This window comes from Lepidochelys kempii, chromosome 20 (genome assembly GCF_965140285.1).
Source record: "Lepidochelys kempii isolate rLepKem1 chromosome 20, rLepKem1.hap1, whole genome shotgun sequence".
In the NCBI taxonomy this organism is placed as follows: Eukaryota; Metazoa; Chordata; order Testudines; family Cheloniidae; genus Lepidochelys; species Lepidochelys kempii.
The window spans coordinates 19,464,855-19,478,686 of NC_136399.1; the positions used below are offsets into that span (position 1 = coordinate 19,464,855).

The following is a 13,832-nucleotide window of genomic DNA, read 5'->3' on the forward strand; positions in this document are numbered from 1 at the left end:
ATGCACCATTTAGGGCCCGATCCCGGCAGGGGCTGAGTTCCAGGGCCCCAATCCATCAATGCACCTGCTGAACACCAAACTCATGAGTAGTCCCATTGGCTTTGCAGGATCAGGTTCCCATTGCCCAGGATCAAGCCCTCACGGGGTTGCCCCAACTGGGAGATGATTCCTCCCACACACAAACACACTTTGGTCAACCTTAAGTAACTCCTTAGGAAGACGGTGCCAGTGGCTTTGCGAGCGATCCCAGCCAGGTAGGACAAAAGGCTCAGTAAGTCTATTCACGGCAAAGAAAACAACATGACCTGGGGATTAGGTTCAAATCCCAGCCTCTGCTCCATGTGACCTTGCATCAAGGTCATTTAACTCTCCCATGCCTGGGTGGAGCAGAAAGAGGATCCTGTCCAAGAACCCAATAGGTGTCTGCATCTGAGCCGCCACTTCCCCCAGGAAATAAATTATCTCAGTGAGAGGGGGAACTAAACAGGAGGAGGAAGAAGAGGAGGCTGGAGGAGAAGCTCCACCCCTAGGTTAGATCTCCAGCAAGCTGCTTTGCTCAGGGCTGGTGGTGTCTTTGTCGTCGTTGGCCAACCCATCCTGCAAGGCTGCGCCTGGAGAGCCACCGCCGGTGGCTGCCTCCTCCCTTTCGGCTTCGCCCTCGGCAGGCTTGGCTGCCCCCATCTCGGTGTGGGTCTTCTGGTGCTTGCTGAGGTGGTCGCTGCGGGTGAACCTCTTGTTGCAGAGCGGGCAGGTGAACTTCTTCTCCCGGGTGTGGGTGCGGACGTGCCGTTCCAGCTCATCTGAGCGGGTGAAGCGCTTGCCGCAGAAGAGCCAGTTGCAGACAAAGGGGCGCTCGCCTGTGTGCCACCGCAGGTGGGCCTTGAGGTGGGAGGCCTTGCCGTAGACCTTCCCGCAGCCCGGGATGTGGCAGCTGTGGATGGGCTTCTTCCGCAGGCTGGCGGCTGAAGCCCCGAGCCGCTCCAGCTCCTGGCAATTGGGGCAGTCGCACGTCGAGCGGCCGGTGCTGCTGCTGAAGGTGCCGCCACGCGGGGCCTTCAGTCCGATCCCGCCTTCCATCAGGGAGTTGTTGGCCACAGGCTTGGGCTTGTACATCTCCTGGGACAGCATGTGTTGGCTGGAAGGGAGGAGGTGAGAGGAGGAGGTGATGCCCACGGCCGGGTACGGGGCAGGGTTCAAGGTGGTGAAGTCGGAGCTGTAGCTTGGCAGCTGGGGGCTCAGGGATGTCTGGGCTGGCACAGGCTGAAGGGAGCCCTGGAGGCCGTCCGACTGGGGCTGGGCACTCAGCCAGTTGGTATTGGAGTGCACGTCCCACCAGGAGGCTGTCGCATTGCTGGAGCTGCTGGAGATCCCAGGATGGATCCCAGCTTTGTACCAGGAGCCGTAAGGGTGCGCCATATCCAAGGAGGTGTAGACGCTGGGAAGGCACTCGGCCGAGGGGTGGCCCTTGGACACCAGGAGGGATGAGGGGTCCTGAGAGCCGGAGGAAGCTGGAAAGGAGTGGGAGAAGGGGCTGTAGTCATTGCCATAGGTGGTGGAGGCTTGTGGGCTGGCCGAGGAGGACATCAGCCCGTTGCCACTGGGGAAGGCGGCCGTGTAGGAATCTCCCATGGCCTCGGAGCTGCGGAGCTTGGGGCTGGACTGCTCGGCTCCCAGCTGGTACAGTTTCTTCCCCAAAAGGTTACCCGCTTTCCCCGGCGTGGCCGAATCCCTGATTGGACTGGAGCCTCCAAATTTATTGCAGGTGGCTGTTAGCATAGCCAGGGGGCTGGAGCCATAGCGAGCATCCTCCTGCAGGGAGGGAGAAAGGAGGGCAAGGCGTCAGCAAAGGGAGACAGGATTGGCATGGGCTCAGTGAGGCCTTCAGCAGCTAGGTTTGTACCAGGCCAGGCTGATTCAGGGGGCCAGGACATGGGGCAACACAAATGCAACACAGATTCAGAGATTCATAGACATTAAGGTCAGAAGAGACCATTATGATCATCTAGTCCGACCTCCTGCACTACGCAGGACACAGAATCTCACCCACCCACTCCTGCGAAAAACCTCTCACCTATGTCTGAGCTATTGAATCCTCAAATCGTGGTTTAAAAACTTCAAGCAGAGAATCCTCCAGAAAGTGACCTGTGCCCCATGCTACAGAGGAAGGCAAAAAACCTCCAGGGCCTCTTCCAATCTGCCCTGGAGGAAAGTTCCTTCCCGACCCCAAATATGGTGATCAGCTGAACCCTGAGCATGTGGGCAAGACTCACCAGCCGGATACCCAGAAAAGAATTCTCTGTAGTAACTCAGATCCCACCCCATCTAACATCCCATCACAGGCCATTGAGCCTATTTACTATGAATAGTTAAAGATCAATTAATTGCCAAAATCATGTAATCCCATCATACCATCTCCTCCATAAACTTATCGAGTTTAATCTTAAAACCAGATAGGGCTTTTGCACCCACTGCTTCCCTTGGAAGGCTATTCCAAAAGTTCACTCCTCTGATGGTTAGAAACCTTCGTCTGATTTCAAGTCTAAACTTCCCAATGACCAGTTTATATCCATTTGTTCTTGTGTCCACATTGGTACTGAGCTTAAATAATTCCTCTCCCTCTCCGATATTTCTCTCTCTGCTATATTTATAGAGAGCAATCATATCTCCCCTCAACCTTCTTTTAGTTAGGCTAAACAAGCCAAGCTCCTTGAGTTTCCTTTCATAAGACAGGTTTTCCATTCCTCGGATCATCCTAGTAGCCCTTCTCTGTACCTGTTCCAGTTTGAATTCATCCTTCTTAAACATGGGAGACCAGAACTGCACACAGATGCAGCACAATAGGGATAAGCTCCCACTGGGAACAAAGGAGACTCTCCCCTACGTCATTGAGAACAATGGAGAATCACCCCACATCCCCAAGATCTGCATTTAGCTGAGCCACTGCGGTGCCACATGGGAGTTGTAGTTCGGTGCCTCCTGCTCCCATTCTCTGTTATGGACTGTGTTCCACAGAGACACTACATCTCCCATGATGCCTTGAAGTCATGGGATTCCTATGATGCACCAAGGCCAGCCAGCATCTGACTGTGGTGCATCATGGGAGATGTAGTTCAGCCAGCAAGCCATGCCCAAGAAGGAGAAAGAGGGCATGAGGCACCCAGAAGACACCGCAGTGGTTCGGGCAGATGCAGATTAATGTCAAACTGACCCTAAACTAAATATTTCTTTTGATTTTTCCAACAGATTTAAAAAAAAAAAATTGGCTAAGTCAACATTTTCCCACACAAAATTTCCATTTTGCAGAAACCACATTTTCCGTCAAAGATACATTCCAATGTTAAAATTCCCAACCAGCTTCGTTGTTTCATAGTAATTGGAACACCGCCCTACCCACCAAGTGGTGCCTTGTGGGAGTTGTAAATTCAGGTGTCTGACACCCCCATTCTGCCCCCTGTGGACTGGGCTCCTCAGCTGAACTAACTTCCCATGATGCACAGCAGTCATGGGAACTAACTTCCTATGATGCATCATAGCAGCCCACAAAGATGATTGGGATTTTCAATGAGAATTGAGTTAGGCACTCAATTCCCACTGAATTTCAATGGGATTTGGGCAGTTACAGTGTTGCCAACTCTCTTGATTTTAATCACAAATCATAAGATATTTTATGTTTATCCTAACGCCCCAGCTCCTGGAGTCATGTGATTAGGTAGGAATCTCAAATACATCTAAGTCCCTTACCCTCCTCTGAAAATCCCTGCCTTAGAAAATATATAGTGTGACTCATAGATGCATACATTTTAAGGCCAACATGCATCATTAGATCACCTCTAACCTCCTCTATGTCACAGGCCAGAGAATTTCACCCAGTCCCCTCCGTATTGAGCACAATAACTTGCATTTGACTAAAGCACAATCCACCAGAGACAGAGAAAAAATGAAGAGGTAGAAGCCAAGGAGAGTCTGTGATGCAGAGAGATACCAGGAGACTGCTCCAAGCAGCAGGAGATGCAGAGTAAAACATTCTCACACCAACAGTGTAAAGAGAATGTGGGACAGGAGGCAAATGCTAACCGAGAAGAGAGACTGAGAACTAGAGGTGGGCAGGCTTTCCCATATCACGAGAGTTTCTGAGATTTCCAAATGTTTTCCCATTCTGAATCAGGATGAAAAGTTGAAATCTCAAAAATTTTGGCAAACCAACAACCTGAAAAAATGTCAGATTGATTTTGACCTTTTATTAACCCTTTACTTTTTTTTTAAAGTATAAATGCACCAAAATTTTGCAATGAAAAGTTGTTTCGAACTGAAAAACAAAACTTTTCATTTCAAAAATGTCGACGCTTCTATTTTCAATTTGTTTTTGATTCGGAAGATTTGTCGTAATCAATCCTTTCCCAGGAGCAGATTTCGTTTTTGACAAATCAGCATTTTCTGGTGAAAAAACATTCCCAATCAGCTCTAGTGAAAACAGAACACGTGAGATGTGGACAGGGCTTGGATTGGGCAGGTACGTGGCCATACAGCATACTTGTAGCTATCCCAAATTGCCTTCCTGCTCTCAAGAATCTCACGTTTTCGGCACAGTTACTATGTTTAACTGACACAGTCCCATCTGCCTGAATCTGCAGAGAGCCTGAAACAACAGCTGGGTGAGGTGTGAACTCTTTGAATAATAGTTCTGAGAGGTGTGGGCCAAGCCTATCATGCGGGTGGAACTTGGAAAATTCCCACCAATGTTTCTCTTATTCTCATGTAGCCACTGGTTGTGGGGTCAGATATTCAAGGGCTCACCAGAGGTGTCAATCTGAGAGGGGTGACTCCACAATCAGGACCAGATTTCACATAGAGTTTAGCCCTCAATTAGCACCAGAGAGGCTGAGACCTTTGGTGCCTAAATGGGAGCTGAGATGTCTTGGAAATCTGGTCTAGAGAGTGTGGCAGGATGGCTAGGGGTTAATTGGGAACTGGAGCCTAACTGAATGGGGCGGGTCTGCTTGTCAGTTTCTTCAGATCTGGGTCTCACCGAGTAGCTTGACTAATTGGCATCGCCACGCCTTGCATCCAGCCCCTGTTCTTGCTCTGGGTGGTGCAGTTCCTCTGATCTTAAAAAATTGCTTCTCGCAGAGATGGGCTTGGCCAAAGGAACTGATCTGAGCAGCAGCACGAGTGGCTGTGGTTCTGCCCCCAGTCTGGAACTCAGCCCCTCTGCTGTTCCAGCCCTGGATTACCCTCCCTGAGCACAACTCTGCTGATGCCCCTCGATCCCCACGGTCCACTATGGGGCCTTCTGCGGTCATGCTCCTTACTCCTGGCTTTCTTCTCCCCACTGCTCTTCCAAACCTGCGACCACCCTAGACACACAGCTCTGCTGGTACACCTCACTCCTTAGTCCAGTCCTGATTCTGAGATAGCTCAGAAGTTAGTAAACAAACCAGAGCTGTAGTTTCACTCCAGTGTCCTTACCCAGCAAATCTCCCAGCACGAGCATAGTCTCATGCCTCTGTCCAAGCCACATTTCAGCCATCAGCAAGTTCTACGACTTGAGTTATCCTTGTAAATGAATAACATTCTAGCCAATAGAAAAGGAGGACTTGTGGCGCCTTAGAGACTAACCAATTTATTTGAGCATGAGCTTTCGTGAGCTACAGCTCACTTCATCGGATGCATAAAGTGGAAAATACAGTGAGGAGATTTATATACACACAGACCATGAAAAAATGGGTGTTTATCATACACATTGTAAGGAGAGTGATCACTTAAGATGAGCTATTACCGGCAGGAGAGTGGGGTGGGGGGAGAGAAAACCTTTTGAAGTGATAATCAAGGTGGGCCATTTCTAGCACATTTCCAGGAGTTAACAAGAACGTCTGAGGAACAGTGGGGGTGCGGGGGGGTGGGGAATAAACAAGGGGAAATAGTTTTACTTTGTATAATGACTCAACCACTCCCAATCTCTATTCAAGCCTAAGTTAATTGTATCCAATTTGCAAATTAATTCCAATTCAGCAGTCTCTCGTTGGAGTCTGTTTCTGAAGTTTTTTTGTTGAAGAATAGTCACTTTTAGGTCAGAAATTGAGTGACCAGAGAGATTGAAGTGTTCTCCGACTGGTTTATTAATGTTATAATCCTTGACATTCTAGCCAATGTAGGTAGAGTTTCTATCATGTGTTTTTTGACTCCCAAAAGATTCTAAATCACTTTACTGCTGCCTAACTACTGTGTATACCTATGGCTGACTTTATCCCCCCATTAAAATGCAGCCACCTCTGGGGTGGGATGTGCCAGATGTTTACCTATGGGAAGAAACACTTGCAGTGATTTGCGGCAGGAAGTGAAAAATACCATGTCCATTTGAAACTGCAGGGGGAAGTTAGGGCAAAGCCACTATCACAACAGCTGTTGCTATGTAAATGATAAATTATATAGGATTATTGTTAATATTGACCTGAGGATCTGATCCCAAAATTGAAATCTGGGCAGGACATTAGAGTAACACCTCAAACTTACAGAAAGCTATGTGCTCTGACCACGCAAAGAGTTAATTTTAAGCCATCAATAGTGTTATTCCCATGCCGGGAGTTCGAAAAGTTCTTAAATCTTGTCAGAATCAGTCTTCATGGCTACCTGCAGTGAGGATTGCTCTCAGATGTCTCCTGTGAGATCTGAATCAGAAGGGATGTGTGGTTTGGTTTACATATTACTCATGGAAGAATCACAAATACTCATGAATACACCGTGCACCATTTTGGAATGTTGGCTACTGTGTGCAATTTCACACCCCTGCAACGTGTGTGACTTTTTTTTGGGAAAAGGTCTATTTTCACATTTATAAAACCATGTTTCTTATAGCTTGCCTTGGAAGCTCTTTGGGAGAGGGACTTTTTGTCCAGCGTTTGTACAGCACCGAACACAAGGGGATCCCGGTCCGTGGCTGGGGTTCCCAGGTGCTATGATATAACAAATGATAAATAATAAGAGGTGGCAATGCTTTTTGCATTGGGGATGGGGCTGTGACAGAAGATGGGCTCTTTCTTTTTTTTTTTACTGGAGAATTAATGCACCTGAGCAAAATTTGCCATGGAAACGGTCCCCATTCTGGAGTTCAGAATGAAATGTGAAAAGACTTGACATTCAAGAAGCATTGCATTTTTGTTTCAGATATTTCGCAAACCACTGCTTATAGCACTGCGGCCAGAGGTGAAATCCAAATCTACTGCGATTGCAAGGAAAATTACCTATCCCATGACATATGGTAACATACAATCCCACCGTCCACCCCTCATGGTCTGGGAGGATTCATTGCCAGTTGCATGTATGACTCCAATATCGTGACCTGGTCTGGAACTTTGGTGCTTTTGGGTTTCTGTGCCCTGTCCCTTCAATGTTTCTACTAGAGCCAGCTGGAAAATGGAGGGTGTCATGGAAAATTTCAACATTGTGGGTGAAAAATAAAAACTCAAAAGTTTTCATCCAAAACCCAAAAATTTCTATTCAGAAATGTTGCTGTGATGCCTCATGGGAGTTGTAGTTTCGATGCCTTCTACACTCTGGGCTGGGCTCCGTGGCTGGACTACATCTCCCATGAGACACCCATGGACTACATCTCCCTCTTGCTGAGCTTCCGCGATGCATCATGGGTGCTGCATAGCTATGGTGTAACATGGGAGATGTAGTCTTGCTGGTGTTGGCATGAGGCACCCAAACTACAACTCCCATAAGGCACCATTACATTGCTTCCAAATATAAATTTTGGGGGTTGAGTGTTTTTTTTTTTCAATGAACAGTTGAAAATCTCTGCAGAAAGCAGACACTTTTAGTGAAAATGTTTGTTTAATCAAAAACCCAATTTTCTATCTTAAAACAGTTTCAATGGGACATTTTTGACCAGCCCTAATTTCTGCCTTTCTTTTCATTAACAGAACCTAAAGAGAAAAAGATAAAATAATCTGAGGAGAGAATTCTGCCTCTTTGTTCAGCCATTTTGTTCTTAGCATTGCTGCAGCCTGTCATAGAGGAGCTACTCACACAGTGCTCTCTCCAAGTGACTTTACTCTTTAACTTTTCTTGTTGCATTTTCCCCCCCCTTACTCTAAAGATACATCACTTTATCGTTAAAGCATTGGGTTGCCCCGATGGATCTGTGCGACACCTTGCTGCAGGTCTCGGCATTGCCACGCATGTCATAAAGCTGCACTGTCACAGAAAGGCAGCAACCTGCATGAAATCTGCGGAATTTCCTTCACGCTGCTATTTGCATTAAGGTAGCACCTAGAGATTTCAGTAGAGATCAAGGCCGCATCATGCTACATGTACATACCTAGCACAATGGGGCCTTGAGCTCAATCATGGGCAAGACAGAGAAAGCTAGGATTATTATGCCCATTTTACAGGTGGGGAACTGAGGCACACTCCCACTGTGGACATTAGGTGTCTGAATAAGGGGATAGCTCAGTGGTTTGAGCATTGGCCTGCTAAACCCAGGGTTGTGAGTTCAATCCTTGAGGGGGCCATTTAGGGATCTAGGGCAAAAATTGGGGACTGGTCCTGCTTTGAGCAGGGGGTTGGACTAGATGACCTCCTGAGGTCCCTTCCAACTCTGATATTCTATGATTCTATGAATACCTTTGAGGATCTGGGCCAGAAAGTCTAAGTGACTTGCCCAAGGTCACACACATTCTGCGCCAGTCTTGAGTAGAGCCCTGCAGTCCAACCTGGATGGGACCTGACCACAAGCGTGGATGAACAACTGAAACCTCTGGGGCTCAGGTCAGCTCTCCTCCTGCAGTCACTGCCACCTTGCTGTGCTGCGTGTGCTACGGAGCGAATGTGCCGGGAGTCCCAGCTTCTCTTGCTCTGCAACACACACAGCCCAGCAAGGGGCGGCCGGTGGGAGTGTCAGGGTCGGGTCAGGTGGGCGTGACTCCAGGCTGGGCTTAAAAATGAGGCCTCTACTCTCGAGTTCCAGCTTAGTCACAAACCACCCTTCTTCTAAGTCTGTGTGGTGTGACCCAGCCTAGCCCAGGGCTGGAGGCTTGAGCACTCAGGCCCTGATTCAGGAAAGCACTTAAGCACGTGCTTAACTCATCCAACGTTCAAAAAACTCCTGAGTCAGGCCCCAAAAGATCATCATATTTAGGCAAAAAGAAGTCTGATTGGTGTTCTTTTTATTGGCTCTCTGGGGGGGCGGGGTTCTGCAGGAGGGTCACCTTTTTAGGCTTTGCTCTGCAACCACAAGGGCGAGCTGCCTCTGTGGCTATTAGCCAGATGGTCAGGGACGCTGCCCCATGCTCCTGGTGTTCCTAAGCCTCTCATTGCTGGAAGCTGGGACTGGACAACAGGGGGTGGATCACTCAATAATTGCCCTGTTCTGTTCATTCCCTCTGAAGCATCTGGTACCGGGACCCTGGGCTAGATGGTCCATTGGTCTGACCCAGTATGGCCACTTGTATGTTCTTAGTGAGATTCTTGCACAGCCCCATGACTCCGGGAGCTAGTGCTTGACATTAAACACCAGACACTGCCAGATTCATGATAAAATGTCCCATCATGTGCTTAAGTGGTTTCCTGAACTGGGGCCCAGTGCTGATTTGGGGGAGGGACAGAGAAACTGTTGGAATCATTAAAACTCATTCAGTAAAACTCTCATCCTTCCTAACATGCAGAAGTGAGAATATAAATCCAGCTTTGCTGCATTGAATCCCTGCCGTCAGCCCCTTGGCTTTTTCCCCCCTTGCTTGTCTCATTATTTTGCTTCTCCGAATGGCTGATCCTCTCCACGCAGAAGCTCACAGCTTCCGAGAGCCTCCTGTTTCCAATCTCGCCTCCTTCTCTCTCTCTCTCTCTTTTTATGGCCTTTTAATTGAATTACGTTGTGGCATTTTAAATCCTCCTCTTTCCCTTCCTTAAATGACTTCCTCTTTATTTGCTCCCTTTATGTTTTTAATCTGCTACTCTGGGAGCTTGGGGCTTTGCCAATTCCGACATGCAATGCGTAAAAAAACACAGCGCATTTCGAGCTCATCACTCAGAGGCTTTGACCCACATGCTAAGCATCTATCTATATTGTCATCGGAATTTGGAGTGTAAAAACTGGCATTTCCTTCTTTAACTTCACAGCTATCCCCACACCCGCCCCACTGCTGATTTGTATTGGGGGTGAGGAAGAGCTGAAAGAATCTGTAGATGTTTGTAATAGTTTTGCCTAGTTTTGTACATGTGCCACGGCCCTCTGCTGGAGAGAATCACAGCTGATCAGCTATGTGTCCTAAACCCTCTACTGCAAACTGGTGATGGAGATACTCCTTGAGCTCAGGTAGTAGCACTTTCAGAGCAGAAGAGTCTGAGTTCTGGCTCTACTGTTCCCAAGAATTGTTAAATGGCCTTAGATTTGTCTGTTATTACAGGAAGATTGTCAGCTCAGGAATTGTATTTTTAAGCACTTTATTTTTCACTATTTGTGGCTTTTTAAAAAAAAAAAAAAATATTATTATTTCCCTGAGCTAAGACTATTTTTATTAGGATTCTGGTGTCACCCACAATCTGCTATTCGCTTTCCAAACATAACAAGACACAGGCCTTGCATACTAAAAAAGCTGCACAAACTTAACAAAAAGCCAGTTTAGTGAAGGCAATGCAATGCAGACACACAGCCTCATGTAAATCAGTTTAGTTTGATTTAGGTTGAGTCAACTGATTCAAGGGGAAAACCTAATTAAGTGTGTCTATATTAGCAGTTTGCATTGATTCAGAGAGCTGGCTTTAAAATCAAGACTGGATGTTTTTCTAAAATATATGCTCTAGTTCAAACAGGAATTATCTCAGGGAAGTCCTATGGCCTGTGTTATACAGGAGGGGCTGCTAGATGATCACAGGGGTCCTTCATCTATGAGTCCATGAAAAAAATCGATCTAAGTTTCGTCTTTCATTTTGTTTCTAACCCATTGCAGTTAGTCAGTTTCAGCTGACCAGTCACCTAGTTTTGTAATGTCCTGGACTTGTCTACACATAGTATTTGTTGTACCAGATTCATTAAACTGGTTCAGTTAAACCAGTGCAAAGTCCTGTGTGGACGATCTTATTTCAGATTAAGAGCATCTTATTTTGGTTTCACTTAAACCTGTTCCTAACTGACTTATGAGTCTGGTTTAAACTGAAACAAGGTTGTGCAGGAGGTCAGACTAGATGATCATAATGGTCCCTTCTGACCTAAATATCTATGAATCTATGAAATAAACGTGGCCAAACACTTTTTGGCTCTGATTTCCTTCAATCACTGTCAAATCACACCTTAAATTAAACTGGAGCAATGCTGCACACAGACACTCCCCCAGAGCTAGGGTGACCATCCGTTCCATTTTTAAAGGGACAGTCCCGTTTTTTGGGATTTTTTCTTATATAGATGCCTATTACCCCCCACCCCCGTCCCGTTTTTTCACAGTTGCTATCTGGTCACCCTACCTAGAGTTGTCTCAGGGCTTGGAAACCACCGGAGCCTGCCCCTCAGAGGATCCATCCTAAGGTGTGCTGGGACAGGACATTGGGTGCTTAGAGTGGATTGCCCATGTAGTGTAGACAGGCTGGATAAATCTCTTGGCAATGCCCCTCATTGTGGTCTCAGAGCTTTGATTCAAGGGGCAGACCGGGGCATGAGTCTCCAGCATGCTTCCATTCCACACCAACCCACTGCTGCAGTATTTGAGTGGTGACCCGCTGCCAGGACAACAGGGATTTGCTGTTGGCCGGTGTGACAGAGATTCCAGGAGAACATTTTTGACTGGGCATTAGAGGAACTCGCCCCTTCCCAGCAGCACCTAACATCAAGCCAAATCTGGCCTGAGAGTGTCTCTTTCAGCAGCCAGGGAGGGTCCTGCTGGCTTTGCAATGCAAACACAGCCTGGCAGCACCAAGGCACCGTGGAGCAATGCAGTCTGGCCCGGGGATGAGTCTGGCTGTCGACACCACGTCGTGCTGCCCTTTGGGTGAGGCGAGACGACAGGGAGCTGTCTGAGATCCCCCCTCCCCTCCTCAGTTCTGGCTGGCAACAGGCATGGCCAGATGGAAATATCCAGACCAGAGCCTCAGCTATTCACACAAAACACCCAGGGATTCAGATGCGGCTGGGCTGCTCGGTGGGAAGTGCCAGACCCCAGTGTGGCTGCCGCCTCAGAGTCTGAAGAAACCCGGTGGTGGGGGCAGGTAGAGGGAACAGATCACGCTGGGACGTGGCTGAGACAGACCCGCGGCTTGCATCAGCCCAGGCCAAGGGTCCCAGCCCAACTATTCCTTGCCATGCCCCGGCCATTGTCAGGGACAAAGAGAAACCAGGAGACCAGCGCGGTATCGGCAGCCAGTTGGTACCAGCAGCTAAGGGAGCTGCTAGCCGGGAGACAGATCTCTAGGGCTACCAGGGGAGAGAATCCTCAACCAGAGCTTCTGAGCGTTTATGGAAAACTGGCTCCAGGCACAAGTGTGAGCTGTGAACTGTGACCAAATCAGAATGATTATCATTGTTATTTGTATTTCAGTAGCATAGAGGCTGCAGCCTAGATCAGAGCCCCATGGTGCTAGGCGCTGCATAGACACACAGGGACAGACAGTCACTGCCCCTGCTGAGATCAGGGCCTCATGGTGCAGGGTGCTTCATAGGCACACACAGAGAGACAATCCCTGCCCCAGCTCACATTCTAAACAGACAAAGGTGGGGGGGGGGGAACTGAGGCACAGAGCAGGGCAGTGACTTGCCCAAGTTTAATGGCAGAACCAGGAATAGAATCCAGCTAGGCGAGTGCGCCTTGCCACTAGACCACACTGCCTCCTGGAAACCCACTAGCTTTTGCCCTTAGACACTTCCCCATTAGAACAGCTGCTGTAGATGTACTGACCAACCTAAGCCCTGGGCCAGGGGAGAAAATCCTGCAGGCTCTAATCACCAGATGTTTTAGACCCAGCACAGGCCATGGCAGTGTCCCCAGTATCCATAGGTGCTGGAAGTAGCCCCTGGCTACTGGGTGCTGCAGCACCCCCTGGCTTGAAGTGGTTTCCATTATACACAGGGTTTGCAGTTTGGTTCAATGGCTCTCAGCCCCCCCACTATAAAAATTGTTCCAGAGCCCCTGCCAGCATCCTGCCTGGAGAGACGAGCCTGGGATTTCAGCATCGACAGGCCTGGCCCTGCCAATCATGGGACTCAGCTGTGCCAGTGGGTTTTGCAACATTGACCCTTGTTCATTAGGACTAAAGTTGAGACCCTCCAAATTCATTCCACACAGGGGTTCCCTTCCCAGTGCCTAGGAATCTAGGCCAGGTTTAAACTGGTGACCTAGCCATCAAATACACCCTAAACCCACCCTCCTGTGCCTTCCGGCTACCCTGGCCCGTCATCTAACTTAGCCTATAACTAAGGGCAGGCCTCTACTACAGGAATACTGCCAGACTAAACAAAACGCTCCTAGTGTGGACAGAGTTTATCCCAGCAAAGCCGCAATCTCACTGGTAGAACTCATCCCCCCGGGTCCGTGAACCGAAACAAGCTATAGCAACACAAGCATATCTCTGCCACAGTAACTGCCCCTGCCCTTGGGGGTTCGGCCAGCGCCGCGGTATCGGCCGGGGTCACACAGTTTCACCCCTGTGACTGAGGCCGTTATGCCGGCAGAAGTCTGGCATGTAGATATGGCCCTTGAGATGCAGGCTCCAGCTCTCCGCTGAGGGGTTTATATCACATCCAGCACCCTATCCCAGCACTAACAGGCTATTAAGAGATAACTGCTAAAGCAGGAAGGGGCCTTTCGTCTCCAGCTCACTTTTCGTTATGCCATTACAGTCTCTAG

At 48.5% G+C, this 13,832-nt stretch overlaps 1 protein-coding gene across 1 annotated transcript; it reads right to left on the bottom strand.

The window, feature by feature from the left end:
• Nucleotides 1-477: 477 nt before the first annotated feature.
• On the bottom strand, nucleotides 478-1,776 carry SP7 (Sp7 transcription factor). Its single transcript, XM_073318877.1, has one exon. The coding sequence runs from the start codon at nucleotides 1,774-1,776 to the stop codon at nucleotides 532-534; it is 1,245 nt and encodes a 414-aa protein (XP_073174978.1). The 3' UTR covers nucleotides 478-531.
• Nucleotides 1,777-13,832: the final 12,056 nt, after the last annotated feature.

What these genes read in the sequence shown, in the direction of transcription:
- SP7 (XM_073318877.1), bottom strand. Translation starts at nt 1,776, where the DNA reads ATGCTAACAGCCACCTGCAATAAATTTGGAGGCTCCAGTCCAATCAGG.